The following is a 20,958-nucleotide window of genomic DNA, read 5'->3' on the forward strand; positions in this document are numbered from 1 at the left end:
CAAACAGGAATTTCCGTATTATGTTAGCTGATAGCAGCTGCACTTTTGCTCAGTTTTTTCTCTGCGTGGAGAATTTACCTGGGATATATTCGTGGGTAATAAGAAAAACTTGAATCAGAAATAGATGCTCGATTATCACAAACTTGATATGGAAAAAAATCATCTTACTACTTTGTCTTGCTGGCTAGCAGATGAGAAAAACGGTAACAAATGTCTATTCTAAGGGGAAAGAAGGAATTCTGCCTAAATTTATGTTTTTTATCAACTCTGGATAAAACTGGAATGAAAATGTGATTGTGAAAATGTGAAACATGTGGAACTTTTTGAGGAAGAAAACAATCTTTGCGTTTGACCAGTTCTGACCAACATTGCAGATCAGCCGAAGTCTGGGAAAGATTTTTGCTGTAGTTCTGAAAGCACATAAATTAGTCCCCTCAAGAGATATTTATCGCAACTACTCTATCGAGAAAAAAATACTTTAACCAGAATGAATCACGATAGCTAGAAAGATAGAAAATGAGTTATTTCAAATAATGCGGATGATACTGGGAAATGTCTGAACATAACTCCATTATCACTGACTGCATTGACTGCAGCGCCACGATGTTCTATTAAACAGTATGTCTATAATCATGTTTTCCCTTTGTTTTTTTGCCATTGTTTTAACACGACCACAGCATCACGCATCCGTACGCGGCCCAGCAGGTGGACAAGCTGATACTGGAGGAAACGGAAGCCGGCCGGCGTTTCCTAGCGACGATGCGACGCAACCACGAGAAAGAGCTGGAAGAAGCGGCCGCGGCAGCACCGCCCGGATCGCCTCTGGTAGCAGGTGGCGCGCCTGCTGCAGCCGCCGCTACATCCCGCTACGATGGCCAGTCGACGGGAGGGCTTGTGGCCGCCCGTTCCATCAAGGACAAACGGAGCTCGCTGCGGGCAACACTCGAGCACCTGATGGTGCGCTACCTGCGGCGCCTGACAAGTGGCGACGACGAGGATGGGCAGGATGGTGATGAGACGGGGGGCTATGAGGCCTATGCTCGCTACCGGCGTCAATTACCACCGGCCAGTGGCGAGGCGACTGGGGCCGCTGCCACCGCCACCGGAAGCACACCGCAACCATCGGAAACCGATGGTTTCTCCAACTCGATGGAAATCACGCTGCTCACCAACGATACCGACACGAATCTGACGGTGGATGCGTGGCGTCAGGAGGAGGAGGCACCAGGTCCTCCGGCCGCCGATCTGACGCTACCGGGCGATGGCAGCACGCGAGAGGACCTCCCGGAAGTGGATGAGAGATACGACGGATATACGGGATCCGGCTCGACGGTGTCCGGTGCCGGCGGTAATGGGCACCGCGGTGACAGTGGTGCGAGTGTCGTGTTGGGATCCGGTGTTGGGAAGGGAGGGCGCGGGGATAATGTTGCTGGTGGTGGTGGTGAGATTGTGAGTGCCGTTAGTGATGAGAGCGATGATGATGATGATGATAATGCCGAGCATAATCAAAGTGATGCGGATGCGGATGCGGTTGAGCGGCTGGTGGGCGACAGTGTTGATGATGCTGGCGGCCAGCATCAGGCCAGTAGCAGCCCGCTGAGGCAGGCCGGAAGTCCTGGTAAGCGGGATCCGGGCCGGGTCCGGCGGCCCCGCGATTGCAGCAGTGTTCGGAAGCGTGTTTCGCAGCTGGATCGCTTCGAGCTGGAACGCTCGATGCGCAACGGATCCTTCCGGGAGTATAACATCCGGGATGCACTCAACTATCGGTAAGTCGCCCGAGCACCGCTAGGTGTGCGTATGCCCTGCTTTGTTTGTCGTTGTCCTTTGTGGTGCACCTTGGTGCACCTGGTTGCGATTGCTCTTTCGCGATGTTGTTGAATTGCTGATTTCCCACATCCGAAAGGCAAAACCGAACGCGCTCCGGGAAACCAAAGGAAACTGCGAAAACAATGGTTGCTACAATGTGGTTACTTCTGCTCCGTTGAAAAGATTATGCAATGCCAGGTAACTTCATGCCCATCCAAGAAGCAATCGATACAATCGCGCTATCGATTGTTGTTTGCCATTCCGAGGTTGCTCAATCGCCCGGTTACGACATTCCGAAGCTAGGTTTCTGGATGGATGCTGCAGCATAATGGGCACGTGGGGTGACACGGTTCATTAGCTTCCCCGTGCCGTGATGAGCGAGCTGCCGTCTTTGGGTATTGCGGCCACAGATTGATTGAGACACGTTTCTGGGTCGCTTTTGGGTCCCTCGAAATGGAGGGTTTGAATCGATGCGCATGCCGGGGGACGCAAGCAAGCAAGCAAGGCAAGGCAAGGCAAGCAGTGACCCGATGCGACCGGGACGGGATTTATGCGAACCGGCGCATCTCCGTTGTTGAACCATTCTTCTTCGAAGATGCGGTCCGCGGTCTTCGGTCGTCTTCAAGTTCTTCAATCATCTTCGAGTGCAGGCTACGATTCCCAGACCGTTCATTTGAATTTGCGAAGCTCCGACCGCTTCGTTAGCTATGCGCACCCCTCCCCTTCGGACCTACTCCGGTACGAATCTAGGCCCCGTCCCGTTCCCCAGTCGGCCAGTCGCTTCTCGTCTTGTCCCGTTGATGTTGTTGTTGCTGTTGCTTCTAAGCTTGCCGCTCCGTTCCGCTTCGATGGTGTGGAGAGTGGGCGATCCGGGCAATTTTCGCAAAACAAAAAAAAAAAGGAAACGGATCCGTTGGATGATTGTTTTTCATTCCTCCGCGGTCTTCGCCTCACCTGTTCGCCGCACGCCCGTCCCCAAGAAACGTTTATCAGCCTCCGGTGACCGATTTTCCTTTTTCGGGCCCTCCACTCGGTCTGCTTGTTTTTGGGATGCTGGTCTAGCGGTGTGTGTGTGTGTGAGTGTGTCTTGGTAGGTTGGTGGTACCTATCCACCCCAGGTTGGAGATGCGCGCGGGATGCTCTGGTTTCTTTTATTTGCTTTACCAAACTCGCCTACCTGCCACGGGCTCATCCTTATCTTCGTTCGGCGTTGGCTTGGATTCTCCTTCGCGTCTTGGGTTTTTTGGGATCATTTGGAGTATGCGGATGTTTTGTTTGCTCTAGCGGCAGGATTGGGCTCCACCCAGTATCCCCCAGGTATGTTGCTGTGTACGGTTCTTTCTCGTTCTCTCACTCTGTCCCTCCCGGTGTATCGGTATGATTTGCTGCTCCGCATCGGAATGATTCGATCGATCGAGATTTCGGTTTGCAGAACAAATTACTTTGTTCCCTAGCGGCGGGGACTCCCACTACCTGGTTTCCGGTAGTCCATTTTTGTTTTGCACTCGCTCTCGCTCTCTCTCTCTCTGCCTTTTTTCACTCTGGTTCTGGTCTGGACTCTCCGTCCTGATCCGAGTTGTTTGCGCAACTACTTTGCTCGCTGAGGTGCCAATCGTGATTTAATGACGTAATGAGGTCGGTGGGGTGTCTGTCTTCAGGTTTTTTCTACCAGAGGCTTGCCCTTGGCTGGCAAGAAGCTGGCGAAGTACGCACTAATTGGATTTTATCGGGTTTCGTAGGGTTGCGCCCTTTGAAAAGTAATTTCGTTCCGGAATATGGCTACAAAAAGGCGAGGCTTCCCAAGTCGGTTCGGAGGAAGTGCGTGAGCAGCAGAGCTGGTCTAGTGCAGCTTCCCAACTGCCATACTTAGCCGTAGGTCTATTACGAATTCACGGTCCTACGCAATGTGCCAATCGTGTCCGCGTGATGGCACGTGCCCCGCGGAGTGGTACGAAGTTCATTCTTATTCAGACCTCTCTAGACTGTACCCTTGTGCTCTATCTTCCATATGTGTGCCAATTTTCGCATTCTCGCGAAACGAGGTAAGTCGCGTTGTCGCGTTGTCGCCTCCGCCCACTCTGTGCAGAGCGTACTGCAGAAGGCACATAACTCACCTAATCTGTTTCTGTCCATGCCGGACCGTATGCGATGTGCATTTTGCGTACAACACGGGGGAGCATCATCGGACGAGGACGAAGACAAACAGACCCCATATAGCGGCGGTACCAATTCCAATTCTCCAGCAGCCAATTCCACTCTAATATGCCACTCGGAGTGATTGTTTTACGACGACTCAAGATCACGACCACGGGAGATACGCGACGCAAGCAGACGTGGAAGAAGCTGGTGGCTGATTGGAGGCTTGCGTCTCGGCGGTTAGGTAAATTTCGGCCATTAGGATCCTAGTTGCACCGAAGTGGGGCCCGGCGAAGTGGTACCGGAGCGGAAGTGGACCATCAACGGTTTGATGGCGCGAATGACATTGCTCGCCTGCTCGGCCGGTCCGGCCGGCACATTCTCGGCACACGTCCACGTCCGTCGGATGGTTCCATTGGCGCAACGTTGATGTTTGATGAGATCATTCTCTGACGGTGTCCATCACGCTTCTGGCGCTGCTGCGCTCAGGTGAAGGTAAACAACGGAATTGGAGTAGCGGCAACAAAAAAAAGTGTGTGTACGGATCAACCGAACCACCACCCAAAGCGTGGCGTGGAAGATAGCGGAGGAACCGGGAATTCCGGAATTAGAAGCGATGAAGTAGGTACCGAAAGGTATGCTGTGGCCGGCCCCGGAATGACCGGGATTTGCTGACAGCTGGCGGTAAGAACTAATTAATTATGCAACTTAATTTATTCCACCCTCGGCCAACCGGACTGGCTTCAGCGCGGCTTCGACGTGATCGCCCGACGGTCGCTCGCTCGCACGCCGTGGAAGAGCAGATTCGGCAGAAACGTGGCTACAGACGCAGCGAAGCAGAGCGCCACGTCGTCGCAGAGCACGTCGTTCGAAAAGAGATTACCAACTTTCCGAAGTGACAGCTATTGTGCGAAGATGTCGCATTCACGGGGCGCTCCCAGTAAATCCGGATGAAGCGGGCATCCGGACCCGGCGGTGCCTTGTTCGCTCGCCGTTTTTCGGGTGGATCAAATTGAGTTGTGCCACAATCAGCGTCACCGTCTGTTGACACGAGCCGAGTCGCGAGGATGAAATGTACTCCCGCTACCCGCTACCACGGAGGCGGCATCCGACGGATGTCATCCCCCAATCGATAGGCCATCGATTTCGTTGGAGCTGGAGCTGGTGCGTCACCCGGTTCCACGTCTCGCGGGCTATGCCTGGGCCAGAGATCGGTCACTGAATGACGGATGATGGCTTTTCGGTGGGTTTATGTGTGCACTGCACTGCGGCGCTAATCAATTAGTCCAATTAGTAATTAACAGTCGGTCCGTTTTTGGTGGCGGACTTTGTGTGGTTGTGTGCAGTTGCACTCACTTCTAGCTAAAGTGCATTGCTGTGTTCTTTCGGAGTGGTGCAGGGAGCCCGTCGAAACCACCAGCCATGGTACGACATGGAGGAGCCTTTGAAGCAAAACCGAAACTCCTCTCGTTCTATGGCCGAGTTCGCTGCTAATCCGTGGTCTGGCCGAGTTCCAATCCAACCAACTTGGATCGTAGCAATGTAATCGATCCATCATTTTCACTGCACTTGCTGGTATGTTTGCAGCAAGTGTTGCGCAAGGTTGATAGGTATTACATTTATATTTTTTACAAATCGAAGCAGGCAGCAATAATATAATAATACTATTGGTAATTGTGACAGAAAAGATAAACTTGAATGGCCTCTGGTGAAACAGTGTTGTGCATTGCTTTCGTGGTCGAAGGTCTATACCCTTTGGCAAAATGTAATGCCATCTTTGATTGATTAATTTTTAAAAGGGTTCTAATTCGTATAAATATGGGGATTTTTATGTCTAATCATTTACTATTATTTTGCCTATTATCTAACACACTTTGTGGTTTGGAAAGTCTGGACCAAGACATTTCTTGGTCTGAATCGTAGTAACCTTAAGCCTAATAGCTGGAAAGGATCTAAATGGTTTTTGGTTTTATCGCAGTAACCGTTTGTGAACAAGCGCTACTAAATATATGGTTCCTAAGGGAAAGTGTAAAGTTCTTCGGTGAAATTCTAATTTGTGCTGAAGATTGCAGCACAGGCCACGTCATTTGGTATTCCAGACACCACATCTGGTAAGCCCTGTGCACCCTTACAAATTTATCACTCTATGCAGCTGTATCTGTAAAGCATTTACACCGTCTATTCCGCTTGGAGCCATTTCTTCGTGAGCTGAATGTGTAAAAAGTTTCGGAATAATTAAAAATGGCTGGCATCTTGTAATGTTGTCAGCTTGCAGTCATGAAACGTCTAACTCCTATGACCTTTCAGACCACAACGTCGAGATATGCTGCAGTGTTCGCTGGTTTGTACGATGCAATTGAAATAAAAAGAAATGGCGCGTCCACGTCCTCTACTCGGATGGCCCCAATTAAAATGTTCCTCATGAGCGACCAAACCCCCCCCGATTCCGACAACATTTGCGGCAGCTTCTGCGGTTGCACCGTACGGCTACCCATTGATCGAATTCGGTGTAGCTGAAAATACGCGATCGATCTCGGGGCGACGATTAATTGGATCGAATTACTCAACGCTGGAATGCTGCCAAGGGCGGCCAGTGGGCCGGGATCACGGGAAACTCGCCTCACAGACTTTTGCTGGTACACGAGTCGACTCTCGGATCCATGCGACGGCGGAAGTACGGTCGTACCGATTATGGGTGGTGGTACTTTGCTCGCGGTACCCCACAAGTAGTCCTGGCTGGTTGGCAGCCGTAATTGATGGCGTGACATATTCGTTTATTGTTGTGTAGACATCTTATTAATGCAAACGAGCTCGCAACTGTCGTAGATCAATGTCAGCCATTTTTGGCACAGTTCTACACCGCGACCAGGTTACCGAGCAACCAGAGCAATCCCACCAGCACCATCACCATCACCGCCGCGCGGCCATCGTCTGGGGTCTGTCACGCGCTTGACGGGATGAAATTATTCTTCTAGCTGTCACGCTTGATCTACTTTAAGCCGATGATATGCGGTATGAATAATGTTTCCATTACATTTTCGACCATTTTTTTGGGACGTTTTCTCGTTCTCGCTCATTTTGGCTCGGCAGAAGAGACCCGGGAACCCGGTGTCTGGTTTTGCTCGTCGTGCGCACCTTTTCAAAACCGTGAGCTGAGCTGAGCGCAGCTAATTGCGATTAGATTTTGCATGTATCTTGCGTCTGCTGGTCGTTTTCATTACTCAACGTCACGTTCGCTGTGGTTGCTGGTCGGTTGTAAGATTGATTGCTAATTGTTGGTATGGGACGGGGGGTAGAGTCGCACCGAGAGGATTTACGCAAAGCTGTTTTCACACATTTACTCTGAGTGTGCAAAAGCCACATGCGAATAGCGAGCAAATAGGTGATCGGTTGAAGTTGATGGTTACTGTTATGAACTCGACACTAAAAGGTGCCTCCCGTTGGCAGACCGTTGGCACTTATCTGAGGGACACCTTGAACGGATAGTTTGCTGAAGTGAGCTCTAATCCCACCGAATGGACTCATCAATGAGCAAAGATAACAACAAAACAGGCCGTTAGGCCAAACGGAGGTAAATACCACTGCGCGGGTACGACATTCCTCTGCTCCTTCTCATCAAAGAGCGTTGCTCAGCAACTAAATACCCCAGACGAATAAGCCATCCATTAGCACAACTTATCCGTCGGCCCGACGTCTTCGTTATCTTCGTTACGCTACACTTACACGCCGCAAAAAAGGGGGAGCATCCTGTGAGTCCTTTTTCGGCTGCCTTCCGGAAATGGTTCGTGAGTTCATTGAACCTTTTTTCGTCCATCACCAAAAACACAGCCAGCCAGTCACCCTCGTTGGATTTTCGTTCTGTTTCAAAGCAGTTTCACCCAGGTAAAGCGGAAAACCGAAAACCTTCGTCTTCTGTTTTGGGGTTGCGCTGGGATTGGAGTGGCTGCTGCTGTTGCTTCGAACCTTCCAATCCGATTCATGAAGGATAACAAACCGGCGGCGCAGGAGCAGGCGCAGTTTGGCCACTTTAGTCGTGCGAAGTAAATCGTTGCTTCGCAGGAACCGCTCCGTCAGTTTCCGGCGTGGAATCCCAGGAAGTGGAATTGATTCCAGCGAAAAGGGGTCGAACGCAAGTGTCGAAGCCGGTCGCAATTGTCACCGAACATGCAATCGAATGTTGGTTCTTGCCTGCGATCATCATCGGTTCCCTGGTAATCCTGTTCTCGGAAAGTTTTCTTAAGTCCGTGTGTGTCAGTTGGCAAACACTTGGTGGGGATGTTCGTTTGGGATTTCCCTCTTCACCGCGTACGCGCAGGTCTTGTGCTGCATGTGGCACCGATAAATAATGGAACTCAATCGGTCTGCGAAAGTTTACCTCTTGGTAGTTCGCGATGTCGACGCAAAATCCCCATTCTGGAGGGTACGGCCCATAGGGACAGGGAATAGAATACATCCTGGCACTGCCTACCCAGTGTGGTAGCGGAGGCAGAATGGATTGAATGTAGATACACTGTACACTCATGACTTCGATTCGCGCAGACGAGCGATGGGAGGAAATCGCTTTATGCTACAGCTGACACCGAACTGACAATGGCAAGCTAGCAGCCGGAAGTACCTTCCTGACAACGGACTTATGGCTCGGCCCAGCATTGACATCGATTTTTGTGATTCAATGTAACTAACATGGCGCAAAGAACCATTTTCATGCGAAAGCACTTAAACAGTGTCTAAGCGGGGCATTGGTAAAGCGGAGCGGATACGACTTTTGACGGTACGTCACATTGCTTTGGGGGGGTCTAGTGAGTTACCCAGTTTTTGTGTGATTCTAACCCCACCAGAAGTAAACGAATCAGGTTGTTGGAGTCGCTGCAGTTGAATATAAGGGACTGGGAAGTGCGCTTTGCGATGGCTTCTGGTCCATCGTTCAACGTCAACTCCGATAGGTTGCCGTTAAGCCGTAGAAGCTACTAGTAAGGGAGGAGTTTGGTTTTTGTAGAAGCTTAAATCCAGAGCAACTGGATCCTTTGGCATGCTTTGCCAAACACACACACACACATACACACACACACCCACGCACACATTATCGATTGAAATCTTAATACCCCGGCTTATTGGGCATTGTATGCTGGACACAACTGGCAATGAAAGTTTGGCGAGCCAGAAAAAATATCCCCCTTTTAAGTACTTTTCCACTGGAAGGTAGTGGTGAATGGCAGGAATGCGTCTTACGCCGGAATACGTCTTCCTCACCCGACGAGACAGTTGGGGTGTGGTTCACTTGGCAACTGAAAACGCCTTACTCCACGCGACTTATATTACTCGCTCATGTTTATTGAAGTATTTTAATAATGAAGGCTTATGTCAGGTTTAAGGGGGTGGTTGTTTTCCTTTGCTGGGAAAAGCGTTGAGCACCGTCTTCGTATTCTTCCCTTTGGCACGCCAGAATCGCTGTTCAAGTATTCAATTTCACCGGAATCACTCTTGGAATCCATAATGCGCCCAGATTTGTAGCCGTCGTCTTGTGCTCTTGCCCGTACCCGTGCCCCCTGGATACGCTAAGTACCGGATATTTTCTGCGTTTAATTTCAAAGATTGATGCGCCTTCTTCGCGTCATCAAAGAGAAGCATCCGGACATTCCGGTGCCGTCTTTTGTGAGAAGGTTAATGTAATAGCCGGCGACATGTCGTCGATCATCGGGATGCGGCGACGAGGAATCCATCACTGTCGAGGACGCATCTTCGCGTGCTCCTGTATGTGTCACCGTGTTTTGCTGCTCCTTCCCTTCGCTCGAACAACTCGGATGTCTTACTGCTGCTGCGGAGCGATGGAATGAGCGTAAAAACAATTTGTAGCATTTGAGCTTCCAAGGAGCGGCGGAGCGAAGGTACGGATGCTGGTCTGTCCCGGTCTGTGCCCAGTCTTGTCAACTCCTGTCTCACCACAAAACCCGCAGATGGATCTTTAACTTGTCGCCATCAAATCAACGAGCCGTTGCCGCAACGCAAACAGCAATTCTTCTCCGGGGTATTTGCGAAACACTACGACTTGATAGCTATCATCACCCGCAGGGCATTTGTTTAGTCTGTGAACGAACATCAAACGGTACCAGATCGTCTGCAGCCCGGAGGTCAGGCTGCTCTCCGGAAAGTTTTATGCGATGCGATGCGTGCCGATCTTCGTGGCGGTGGCTTTCGTTAGGTGGCTTTCGGGTGAGGCGTAGAAGTAGAAAGGAGTGTTTTTGGCTTCGCTGCTCGAATTTCCTTCCAAAGCCGCTTTACACATCCATCATGGGTCACCGGCAGCCGAGTGCGTGCACAAGACTTGACTTGACTTGCGACGTTGCTTCTAGCCGGTTTGCCAAATTGGCTTCGTATGATGTTCTGATGGTTTCTGGTTGGCGAATGCTGACCCTGGTTTGGTGGTCGTTGCAGGCTGCAGGTTGACGAAACGCGTGGGGGCCATTGAATTACTTTTTTCTGCCCGTTCGGTTTGTGTTTGTTTTGTTTGCCCGCATTACACAGCACAGCATCAAGTCAAGAGCCGGGCTGCTTGGAAGCTTCTTGGAGCTTTCCCGCGCTCGGGCTCGGGCAACCTGTGGGAACAACATCCGGCCACTGGATGTTGTCCGGTGCGGTTGGTCGATCGGGTGAAGCGGCGACGTGCAGTCGTCGCCTTGCTTCTTTTCTGCTCTCCCGATTGGATTGGATTTCATTTCGACAAAGAAAATCCAATTTCAAGTCACCTTACTTTGCGGTGTAAATTGAAGGAGAATGGATTTGTTTTCTTTCCCTGCCCCTTCGCTAACCCGTTCCGCTGGGCTGGCGGCGTTCGGAGAAGCGTTCCTATCTCGAGAGTGTTCGAGTTCCTCGTGACGGCCGGTAAGAATCGAGTGAAATTAAATCTTAACCAACTTCGACAACGTAAAAAGGTAAATTGAATTTAGTTCCCCTGGCGCTAGGATAGGATTCGTATGGGCAACTGTACGGGATATTTTCTAGTGGATGTAATTAGTTTTCCAATTGACGCACCATGAATTCCTCTGTCACTACGGTATTGAACGCCGGTTCTACGGGAAATGTAATATCCAACAGTCTTCAAATTTAGTCTAGAGGCAATTTGATAGCCTTCAGCGAAGGTGGCGTTTGCCGACTCTACGACTCTGTGCGGAATAAATCCCTGTGCTGGTTTTAACGCTGTGAGAAAATGTCCTTCATTTCCAGAACGAGCATTTTGAAAAACTCCCCCAAAATGAACTTCGATCACGGTGGAACTAGCTGTCGGTAATCTAGAGGGATTGGGTGGAAAGGAGAAAGGAAAAAAAGGATAGGAGGAGGAGAAAGCGTACGATAAAAAGCGTATGTAAAAGGGGTTAGCCCCAGGCAACCCGGAAAGGTTTATTCAGTCCATTACCAGATATTCAGGCGTGGTTGTCGTCGTTTGTCGACAGAATCGGATCGATTCTGACTTCAATGTGGTCAGAGGAGATTGCCTTTTCGACTGTTCGGCATTAACTGTTGGTTGGCTTTCGGTCTAAACCATGAAACGCATTCACAACGCAAATTCAAACCAACTCATGCAATTGAAGGATCATTAGGACACGCCGGTCACATCCCCAACGTTTATCCCCGGTGCATAGGGGTCGTAATAACGACGTCGAATAACATATGCACATTATGCAGATTGTTGCTGGATGTTATCCTAAACAGGATAACGTCATTTTGATTATACGGTTCATATGCTAAGCGAACATTAACCACTGCTCCCGGGCGGTGGAATGTTGAATATTCATTCGTCCTTAAAATATGTGATAAATACAAGCAAAACGTTCAAATCGCCCTCCGGCGCAATGCAACCACCGGCAGACTGTATGAGCAGTTGATTTGTATTCTAATTGCGTATCCTGATCGTCACATTCCAACCCATGCTATGGTCATTTTTGGCGTTGTGGTAAGCATAGCATAGACAGCATACTTTTCGAGTACCATGATGAGGCGAACCACAAACGAACAATACCGTTGTGTGTATGAGAATGCGAATTTTTCGATCCCTGCTCCCAGCGGGACCCCAGCTCCATCATCAACATGATTCATTAGATTACACACAAACGATATAATTAAATAAATTATCGTCGCCAACGAACGGGGGAACCATCCGATTGCAAAAGGGGACGTCCGGTGTAAATAAAGAGTGCCAAAGAGTGCCCCTTGCTTTTTTTGCAACCGACCGGCGCTTCCCGGGTCTGCTACTGACAGCGACCGTGTTTCTCATTCTTTCGAAACCATTTTTCGGTACCGATACGGCGCCGATCTCCCCTTGCCCCAGGCTGGCGTATTGTTCTCGAGCGATACATCGTCCCCCTTTTTTTTGCTGAAGGGTGACCGTTTGGTGTACGCATCGACGCCAAGCAGAAAACGAGCAGCAACCGGAATGGTCCGTGGCTGTTGCTGCACACAAACAGATGGTGCCGAGGAGTACACCGCGTTGGCACCGTGTGGAGGTGGTCAACATGTTGTTGTTGAGTTTAATATCAATCATAATTTTCGACACCTACTGGCAGCGACAACCTCCACCGGGGTCTTCACAAGAAGGGCAATGTGGTGGTGGTGGTGGTGTAGCGAGCGCGTCCTTTGAATTTCGAGAGACTACGCATTCGTAGACGACATACGTCAGTTCGGTTGGTTTATCGTTTCTCAAATTGTGTTCAAGTAACGTTCTAACCGACGGAGCACCTCAAGCTGCCAGGTAGTCGTGACATTAGAAGCCGTCACGCTAGGGCTAGTTAAGATATTGCAAAACAATCCTCAATATTGAATAGACAATTTATCATTTTCTCTCTAATTTAGCTATCGAATTGACCAATACTACCCGTGCACCATAAATGATTAATGTAAAGCTTAAGATTAAGGTTTCAAATTCGAATTTTCGCTAACGTTTGAGTGATAAGGATATAAATCATTAATGCAAATCCGCTGGCCATTTCTGCTCCGGACAGCGACGGCATGATCATGTATTCCCGGAAAAGTTTCGGGATTAATCAATTTCGACATTCATCTTGCCCTATCCTTCATAACAAGACCTGGAAGGAATGGGATGATGCTATGATGCTGCGCTTCCCTACGAAAACAGTGAAAGTAAAATCTTCCCCACCACAAAAGAGCGGCTTTCCACCGAATATGCTGTTGAATAGTTTCACGGTGGCGTACAAAACGTGGCCCCCTAGGGCCTGTAGGGGGGAACGTTTTGAAAAGACCCAACGAAACGACGCGACGATAAGGGGGCACCTGCTGGTGTTTTCACCTGATATCAACCTCACTGCTGGTTGGCATTCCATTTTTGCTCCAGCACAGTAATTTCATTAGTGGCCCCTTTTCATCGGGCACCGTGCGTATCGAGCGAAAACCGAGGGGACTTTGAGCGAATGCTTTCTGCTCGTTCACCGCGAACCAAACGGAGGCGAAACTCCCGAAAAGATGGTTAACTTCGGTACTGTGGGGCGATGTACACAGTATGGAAACGACCTTCCTCTGTTACTTCCTTCCCACATTCCTTCATCTATTCAGGCCAGCAGCATTCGTTCCTGAATGCCAAGCGGCTGGCTGGGTGACGCTTTCTTTTGTAGACATTTCGGAAATATTCTCCCCCCGGAAGTGGAGTCAATTCTGCGAATGAATTATCTTCCCCGGACTCCGGCACGTGTGCCAGGGTGGTGGGGCCTGGAACCACTCTGCCAAGAGGGTGCCATGGTGGGTGCGTTGGCGTGCCAGCTCGTACCACAGGTTCTCTGACCCGGCCCTGGACGGCGTTCGAGGACGGCGTTTGCATCCGTTTGTCGCTCGGCGCTGCGGACTTTCCAAGGTAACATTGGCCATAAAAATTTTCCGACCCAGAACATGCGCAGTGCCGAGAAGAACATGCTGACTGCCCTCGACGGCGCTATGCGTATCGGCGGCGTCGGACGGTGCGGACTGCTTGTATGCCGTACTATTGCCACGATGTGGTGGACTATGTGGTTTCGGCCGGGTTCGGCCTAGACAGTATTCCTGCCAGGACGGCTCACATCGGTGGGGGGTTGTTATTCGATTCGACCCGCCCAAGGACGCTGGCACGTTGGTTCGTTGGTCGTTTGGTTGCTAAGCGAAGTTTGATGACGAGAGCGTACCGTGCCGTTATTCCGGATACGAAGGCAGGCAGGATGTTGCATGTTGCAGGGGACGGAAAGCAAACACTTTTACTTTCATTGGCCTTGCCGTCTCTGGGTTCGGTGTGCTTTCTGGTGGCTTGCTAACCGGACATCAGGGGCGTTCTAAGGGTATTTCGTCACCTTTTAGGCCAACATGTGTCTGGAATATGCTTCTCAAGGAGCCTAATGGCAGGCGAATACTTCAATCAAGCGATAGCTTTGCAAATCGGGTCGGCATGAACTTGAAATTTGAACGTATTCGTTTGGATCGCATACTTTGAACGCTGTTTCATCTGAGGCTATAACGTTAACGTTAAAGAAATTGGGTTAATGGAATTATTTTTAAAAAATCTGACCCCAAAGTGTATTGCGTAAGTGTTTTATTCCTTGAGCTTTTGACATTGCAATTGCTGATAATTTCTGGCAACGAATGGTATCAGTTCTAAGTTAATTGAAATCTAACCTTGATGGAATGGATTATGAGCTCATATCAATCAAATGCTTTTAAATTCGTCATCAAGCAATGGAATGCTAATGTACTATCCATATGGCATCGGCAAAATGGAAGAATGTAATTAAAACGATGCAATAAATAGATAGTCAGGACACTTAACTCCAGATATCGGCTGGAAAAAAAGGTAACAACTTTACCGTGTTGTGCCTTCTGGTTTGATTACTGCAATGAAAAGATAACTTCAAAGTCCACCGTGAATGGTATAAAAGCTTTACGCCGAGCCAGTCGAGTTTAGTCCGTCCGTTTTCTTTCAGCATAAACAAGTGTTGATTTCATATTTTTCACAAAAAAAAACCCAAAATGAATAACTCATTATGTGCGACTACCAATGCTGGAGTGTTCAAGTACGACACCGAACTTAATGAGATTGTGCAAGTAAGGGCTCGTATTGGTTGCTCCCCAGCTAAAGAAGTGCCCAGTTTATTTAATGGAAGCGTTACAATTGGCGTAAGAATTCCAATTCAGTGTGCAGTTGGTTGTGTGTCAGTACATCTAAAGAAATACAATGTTTTTTTTAGAAATTACTAGAAAATCCCCATGAGAAGGCGTTTTTGGATAATTTTTTTGTAATGTTACAACAGTTCTTCAATGTAACGTAAGTAGTAACAGTGTCTCCGAATGAGTACTATGAACGTAATGTAATGTTTCCATTGGGAGTAGTTACAATTATCTCATTTTTAACAGCACCACTGCATTGCATGCGGCTATGTCTGCGGGAACCGTGGACATCGCTATGTTGCTGGATAGTATGGGGACGAACCATACTCGGCAGCTGGTGCTTGGAGGAATAGAGTATGATACGGTTGATAAACACACAAATATATATTGCACACTTGAACCATGTGCCGTTAATTTTGAGGCTCGTTTGGTGGTCGTTTTCTTCCAGCCAACATCTTTACGCTCCCGTAAACAATACGCATCATTCGGCTACTTACTTCTTGCACGTGTTTTCGCACCAACTTCTTTATGCGCTTTTCAGCATGGTTGCGCTCATTATTCTTTTAAATGCATTTCTTATGAGAAAGCATGGTCCCTGTCGGCATTTGTTCTTCATCTACGAGCTGCTGAGTGGGACAAGAGCCCACACAGGACCAGAGTACGTCCCGGCTCGATCGCTCCAGCTGTTGTTGGGTATCATTGATCGCGTTATGGAGAGCGCCCTAGCGACGTTTCTGGTGGCGGAGTTGTCGGTTCCGAAGGTCTCCTTTCCCGTACGCAGTTTGCAGGATCTTCAATCGCATCCCGAGTACACCGTATGTGTACCGCTACGTCTGCAATATGCACATCATATCGCGAATCTTCGATCACTCGGCTATCGTATGAACGTGGATCAGGAGTGCGATAGGCTGATAGCGAATGGTGCGAATGCCACCGAACTCGCCGAGTATCTTTGCGCCGTAAATCGTAATATCGTGGTGCTGGCGAGCGAAATAATCTTACGGAGACTTTTTGCGGATGCCGAGTATACTAGCAACATGTGTAAGCTGATTGCTGTGCAGAAGAAAGTGCTGACAAACTGGATCGCGATTCCATTCGGGGCCCAGTTTCGTCACGCGGAATCGATTAAGCAGTTGTAAGTTGTTGATCTTGGTTAGCGTTGATCATGCGTTGTTCATGAAACTGATTTCATTTTACAGCTTTCACCAGGCGCGTTCTAGTGGATTGTTTAAGGAAAATGCCATTCTTCTGGAAACATGGAGCTCGCTACTGTTTGAGCATACACGCTGGGCGGATATTAAGGTCACCAATTTGGTGTTGATATTATTATTTTACACTGGAGCCATATTATTGAGTGTATTTTTACTGATCGTGGAGATTTGTGTTCATAAAATCATTCCTGGTTGGTAAGCTGCTGAAATGAAAAAAAAAAAAAAACTAAAGAACTAACTAGAATACTGACGTTTGTGTGTCGAAAACATTTACGTCGAACAACAATAGAGTTGTATTCCAGTGGAAAATTTGATTCGTTTTTCTGCTTTGTGAAAACTTTTTCAATGGTCGGGATCAATAATGGTGGAGTCATTTTTTCCTGAATGGAGTTCATACATCGCTGAAACGAGCTAACAACGTTTTCTGAAAATCATCGATGCAACAGAAAATGCACTGATCTGTCACGTACACCAATTCGCATCTGTATCGGTTATCTGCAGGTTTGTATCATTCGGCGCTGGCGGTGGCCTAAAGTCGGGTTATACATCGAATGTACCGTTTACATAAATTATTCACGGCAGTTCAATAAAAAATGCGTATGGTTATAATATTCATGTAAAAATCTCAGTGCTTAGGGTTTTTTTTGGGAAAAATAATTTTATTATGCACGCTAACAATATACAACTGACACATTACAGTGGTTACCTGCATTTCGAGATACTTTTCGATTTATTTTAATGTTGGCGCAATGTTTTCACGGCGGATATTCTATAGTATAGATTTGTTGGTAGTGTGGTAGTTCCACATTCTCTTTTCTACAACGAGGATTGTGATGCAACGCTTAATTGCTCGAGAGTAACAGGGGGAATTGTTAGAAAATGGTCCATCAATCTGTCAACCGTTTATAGGGAGCGTCGTCCTTTTCCTTTTTCTTTTGGTTTTGGTTCCGCGGAAAACATGTACTCAACGATGTTTCCGGATATTTATGGGAATTCTCGTCAGTACTGCGCGTACAGCCGACCGGAACCTTGCCACAATTAACGAGCTCTGCACTGGAGGAACATGACGGTGCGACTCTACAAACGCCCTATCGCATGGATACATAAGCATATTGTGTCTAAACCAATGGTACTGGAGGGAAGTGAGCAAGAGAGCCGCTGCGTAAAATTGTGAATTTCTCTGCATTCCATTTTCCATGAAGGTAAAATTCTCTCTTTATTGAGATTACTATGCATAGCGATGGCATTAAGGTTTCATACGAAAAGGCAGAGTCACGGGACTCGTTAATGTTTTAATTTCCTACCACGATGCTAAAAACACATTTGCTTGTTGCAAAAGGTACATTAGAATACAAAACTTTCTAGCAATTACCATTTCCTTCGATGATTTCCTTTTACATCCTGGAATAATTTATCATTTGCTCCCAGTCAATATCACTCTAAAGGGATTGCTAGCCAAATGGAGATACCACTTTAATTAACGACTCTGTAGCATATGTTACGGGGGGAACCTAAGGTGTCTCGGTACGGAACAGGAAATCGAGTCACATCAACATTCCGGATTGATTTTACGTTTCCATTCGTCGACGTCAAGCATCGGTGTGGGGTATTGTAATCCTTCTTTACACTCAATGTCCATCGATCGATACTGATTTTATAAAAGGGTACTTGGCCTCTTCCATGATTTCCTGGCTTGGTGCAAACAGTCCATTTATTCGTTTATCTCTCCTCCAAGATGGAACTTTTATTGATGCCTTCATTTGGTTGGATATGGTTACGGGATTGCAAAACCAGACGAGGAAACCGTTTAGCTCGAGCGAGTTTAATACGAGAATCGTCCTACAGTCCCTTTGCAATTCTACGCATGTGTGTCTGGTAGACCTGGTGAACTTTGGGGCCATCCATGACCGTGGGCCATTTGTAAAGTTTGTTCGAGCCACCATACCATGTTATCATTGGCCGAACTGTACTGAGAGTGGCTAACTGTACTGTTGGGCTTGGGGCGTATGTCGTGGCCATGCCGAAGAAATAAGTCAGGACCGCAAATAGCCACACGGGTAACCGAGTCACTTTTTCAGTCAGTGCTCAGCCAGATGTTGTCTAGTAGATTATCGATGGTACACCTCATCCATTAGAGTAGTCATCAGAGTTAATACGGACGGTGAAAGTGTTATCTATAATCACCGGTAAATCCATACTGTGGTGCAAAATGTGTTTGAATTATTCAAATATCAGTTAAAGTGCGATTTGAAACCATGTTACAAATTCTAGGTAATTCACATGGGCTGAATTACTTGGAATTTAGAACATGCTTATTGCGTTCATATATACAAGTTGTAATATTACAAACATACGCCAATGCATTGCTAACAGAATGTATACACTCTAGAATGTGTATGGATCATTATTTGTTTTGAAAATTCGTCCGACATCAGCTAACAGAAGAATAGGATTCAAAAATTGGTTAGTAAACATTGCACAACATAATCTGGATGATAGACTTTTAGCTGGCTTTCGAAATCTTATTTCTATGTTCGATAGCTAGTTGGTATTTATATTTTTGAAACATTTTTTGAACTGTTTAAAAGGATCTTTATGTTTTGTTGCACTAAATGATCGATAAACGAGACAAGTACAAGTGAATCATTTCCACGAACAACTTTACCACATTTGATTTGGATTCTTTCGGAGATTTAATACGCATTGTAGAGACCGATATCTCAATATTTTTCCACTTCATGAGATTCTTTTAATTTCGAAAACGTTGCGATAGCGTGACATATCTCCCCTTCGGAATGTCACGCTTTCTTAACCTTCTCCGAGAAGCGAATAATTGCGTAGAACGCTTTACACATGGCTTACGTTCAAATGCGGGCGTTTTTCGATCGATGCACAAACCAGTGAGTAAATGTGCAAAAAACAAAAACGAACTTGACCACCGCCAGTCAATATCACGCTCTCCGATGGAATGTTTTAATACCTAGTACGCTGTGTGGTATATTGGGCGAATCCCTCGGAAACCATAAAAGGGATGTTGCGGTTTTGTTTCTGCCGAAGTATTCAACAGAAACCGCCTGTGTAAAAGGATTCCTGCAGTGAAAGACGAACCAAAGCATTTATCAACCAAAAATATGAGGAAACCGACACAATACGTCCTATTGTTAAACGCATACCTTACCATGCTACCAAATCCGATCAAACTCTCTCTTGTGCGAGACACCGGCTGTGTGCACCGTAACGGATCCTCGTTACTATTGTTTAATGTGAAGCGATTTCGTTGAGGGATGTGGTTGTTGGTGTCGGTTTGGAGTATTTTCCTTCTGTTTGAAGCATGCGTTAGTCAATTCACACAAGAGCACCCTCAAATAACTTTCCATATGTAACGTTCGACGTACACCACAAAGCCTTAAAATGAAGGCACGACTGGGTATTTAAAATGGATAGCATCCGAACAACTGAATGTATTCAACAAAATGTCAATTCCTGAGTTGGTTTTTGTGGTTATGCTTTCCAAAAAAGGCCATCGGTGATGTTTTGCATACAGCGAAAATATGCTCGCAATCGAGTCTGTGTTCGTGCTTTATTCGAATATCAAAGTGGAGCGTCAATAAAAATGTTTGATTGTTATAAATTATATGAATACTTTTACCATATAATATGGTGTTAGAATTTTCTAATAAACAGTCATGATGAACCCATATGGCAAAACTATTCACGATACTCCCACATAACTGGTTATGTAGTAGAACATATCAGCTGAAAATTTGTTGTAAAAATTTACCTTTAGAAGAAATATCATAATGCACAAACGGTAGAATAATGTGTTTCTGATTGATTTAAGCAGAATAAACAAGTGGATCAAGCAGTAGTTATAAGATATTTGAAAAATGCTAGTTGTACAACCGTTCATTTGACCAATATTATCAACAACCCCGTTCTCTTAATTAAAATTAGCGCCAATATTTGATCCATCAAAGAATCTAGTCCATTGCTGTTTGGTTTTCCATCACACTTTATTAGCCGAAAAACCCACCGCTGCTCGAGGCAATGAGCGCTTCTTTGATAGTGCCCTATTTGCATAATAATGTACCGACACATCATCACATCCCTATGGTAATATCTCAATTATCGACCATTTATCCACTCTATTTACCAGGAGGCGGTCCGTTCCGCTTGGTTCGATATAACTAGCTGTGATGCCAGTTGCAACCTACTAGCACGTTGGTTGGCAGTGCAAATTGATGAAGTAATCGCATTGCTCGATTATGGCCCTGCATACCAGAATACGGACAGCGAAAAGGGGAAGATCCGCCGGATCTGTGTGCTTCTGCAAGCCAATGAGCCCCGTAGTGGCGCCAGATTTAAAAAAAAAAGCAGGCAGCAGAGCAGATCCTGCTGCGAGCCGTGGTCAAGCAGCGGAGAAGTGCTGGCTAATTTGTAGCTGCTAAAGTCGTATCGCAAACACGTGCCGCAGCTAACATTATAGCGACACGGGACCGACATTCACCGCACGACTGGCCGCGCTTCATTGTACTTCGAAAATGGAGCATTTCCTGTCGATGTGAGCGATGCTGTGAGCTACAGACACAGACGTAGCGACATGTGCGCGCACATACAGAACTACAACGCTGCACACGGTGGTAGGGCAGCAGCAGCATGATTATGTTGTTCT

General features: G+C 47.2%; 1 protein-coding gene across 1 annotated transcript in view; it reads left to right on the forward strand.

The window, feature by feature from the left end:
- LOC125959473 (uncharacterized) overlaps positions 1–20,958 on the forward strand; it is a 59,897-nt gene that overhangs the window by 8,620 nt on the left and 30,319 nt on the right. The window contains exon 3 of the mRNA XM_049692295.1: positions 678–1,766. Within this exon, the coding sequence (XP_049548252.1) occupies positions 678–1,766 (1,089 nt within the window). The remainder of the gene's footprint in view (positions 1–677; positions 1,767–20,958) is intronic.

Source organism: Anopheles darlingi, chromosome 2, assembly GCF_943734745.1.
Source record: "Anopheles darlingi chromosome 2, idAnoDarlMG_H_01, whole genome shotgun sequence".
Lineage (NCBI taxonomy): Eukaryota > Metazoa > Arthropoda > Insecta > Diptera > Culicidae > Anopheles > Anopheles darlingi.